General features: G+C 36.3%; 1 protein-coding gene across 1 annotated transcript; it reads left to right on the top strand.

Annotated features, from left to right (window-relative positions):
• The first annotated feature begins 236 nt into the window (after nucleotides 1-236).
• On the top strand, nucleotides 237-1347 carry LOC105107199 (uncharacterized). Its single transcript, XM_011001036.1, has 2 exons — nucleotides 237-666; nucleotides 964-1347. Exons 1-2 carry the CDS (start codon nucleotides 564-566, stop codon nucleotides 1086-1088), a joined length of 228 nt encoding a protein of 75 aa, XP_010999338.1. The 5' UTR covers nucleotides 237-563; the 3' UTR covers nucleotides 1089-1347.
• The last annotated feature ends 825 nt before the right edge of the window (nucleotides 1348-2172 follow it).

A 2172-nucleotide genomic window follows, 5' to 3' on the forward strand; every position in this document is an offset into this window, starting at 1 on the left:
TTTGGGCAGATATTTTTTTCAGATCATAGTGTGGTCGGTGAATGTGAAATGGTGTGTGTGTGGTGATAATTGAGAGGTACGAAATTTTGAGTTTTTTGTAATTAATTAATTTTGTTAGAGTTGACGAAGCTCAGTCACATCCAAAGAAAAAAAGATAAAAAAAGTAAAGGCATTCACGTGTACAGGTCTGTTTGGGAGCACGATCCATGTGCTGAGGTGCGGGAGACCTCTTACAAGGTTTGTTTGTTTATTTAATTAATTTATGATAGATGAGAGAGAGAAAGAGCGAAGAAGGATGCTTGCTTCCCCTTCTATGCTCATCTCACGGATCTTGCCTCTCCACTCCTCTCCCCTCCTCTGATCCTCCTCCTCTTATTTTATCTCCTACCCATCCTTTAGTACTTGCTCTATATATACACACACACACAGACAAGGACGCCTGTAGAATAAACTAGAGAAGAGAGTACTGGTTCCTCCGTTGACGCCTCAAAACAAAGAGACCTGCATCTCCTCCTCCTCTGACGACACACACCTCTACGCACGCAAGGACCAGGTATCGGTTAATGGCTTCTTGGAAAAAAACCATTACATCCCCTTTCAGGAAGGCTTGTACTTTCTTCAACCAGCAGCAGCAGCCCGTCAGCAGGGACAAGAAGTCCCAGCCAGGTGCAGTTCCTGGCATTTTTCATTTCCCCGAGTGCTCTTTTGCCTGTCCGATTTGCTGCGTTTTAAACTACGATTCATCGAATTAAGAAAAAAAAAAAGAAACATTTAATGTTCTTCTAATTTTGAAATAAATTACATTTTGTTTGGTAAGTGTTTGTTTGGTAGGTAATTGCTTTTAGGTTGGAAATATGTTTTAGATATTTAGCATTAAAATGCGTCTCCAAACACAACCCTATTGATATTTAGCTTAATTATCCTGTAATTACTTGTTATTTATGTTTATAGCATCAATTGCAGGGGGAGAGAAAAGGGTGCTGGACCTTCATGGTGAAGTCATGGCATGTGGTTATGAAGATGTTCAAGTGATGTGGTCGATTCTTGACAAGTCCAAATCCGCCACCTGCGACATGACCACTTCTTGATCCCCTGGCTATGCATCATAGTACATGTTCATGCACGGATATGGTATACATGCATGCATACATGTCTGTAGATATCATCGCATCATGATAGGGAATGGGGAGTAGGCAGCTTTTTAGAATGCCCATAATTGTGTTAGGAATCGATGATGCTGGAGGTGGCGGGAGATCTCAGTATTATGTAATGGTGAATCCCTGTGATCAATGGAAATCACGGTGAGATTTAGTGGAAATCAATTTAGATCACTTTATTTTTATTTTATTTTCGTGTTTTGTTTTTGGATATATGATATAACGTATGATAGGCGCATGCATGCATGCATGTGACATCTCAAGTGGCTTCATGCCAAAGAGCCATGAGCCTTATCTGTTGTTGGATTGCGATATGGATGGATATGCTCTTCCTATTGGAAGAACAGATTGCGCCATGCCCCACTTCTTGATTTCGGACGTTGTTTGTACTCGTATTTTACCGTTTTCGTGTTTTGAAAGAATATAAATTTATTTAAAAATATAAATTCAAATCATGAGTCTCATTAAAAACAATTAATAAACACTTTTAACAGGAGGTTTTTAGAACCAACTTCCATTTAAAATTTAATTCATGAATATAAATAATTTTAAATATAAAATCTTATTAAAATATCTGAATTAAATTCAATTAAAAAAAATCAAAAACATGCTGTGAATGTATTTGGTGTCGAGTTCAAGCTATTTGCATTAGTATGCTATTATGAAAAACATTGATTTCCGGTGGTCTTCAAAACCCAACCGGCCGTGCTGGCTCCGGCGACAACACTATTAGCCATAGAGTTTTTATGAATCGACATTTTAGTGAAAATAGAGTTAAAAATGTGTTTGCATTGAAATAACAAAAAAAAAAAAAAATATATATAGATTATTTATTGTTCCATGGAGTTTATTCAGTAATAAAAGCTTATTCAAGTATATAATATTTTTCTTTTATTACAAACATATAAAGGAAACCTCAAGATATTTCTTCCAACTATGTGGTCGATATTAATTTTGGGTTCAAATAAATTTTTCTATCACCTTAGTTTATAAGATTAACCTGAAATAAATCAAG

Source organism: Populus euphratica, unplaced genomic scaffold, assembly GCF_000495115.2.
Source record: "Populus euphratica unplaced genomic scaffold, PopEup_1.0 scaffold151.1, whole genome shotgun sequence".
Classification (NCBI taxonomy): domain Eukaryota; kingdom Viridiplantae; phylum Streptophyta; class Magnoliopsida; order Malpighiales; family Salicaceae; genus Populus; species Populus euphratica.

Excerpts from the sequence above, each read along its gene's own strand:
- LOC105107199 (XM_011001036.1), top strand. The coding sequence starts at position 564 with ATGGCTTCTTGGAAAAAAACCATTACATCCCCTTTCAGGAAGGCTTGT. Across the intron at positions 667-963 it reads GGACAAGAAGTCCCAGCCAG|GGGGAGAGAAAAGGGTGCTG; the intron begins GTGCAGTTCCTG and ends CATCAATTGCAG.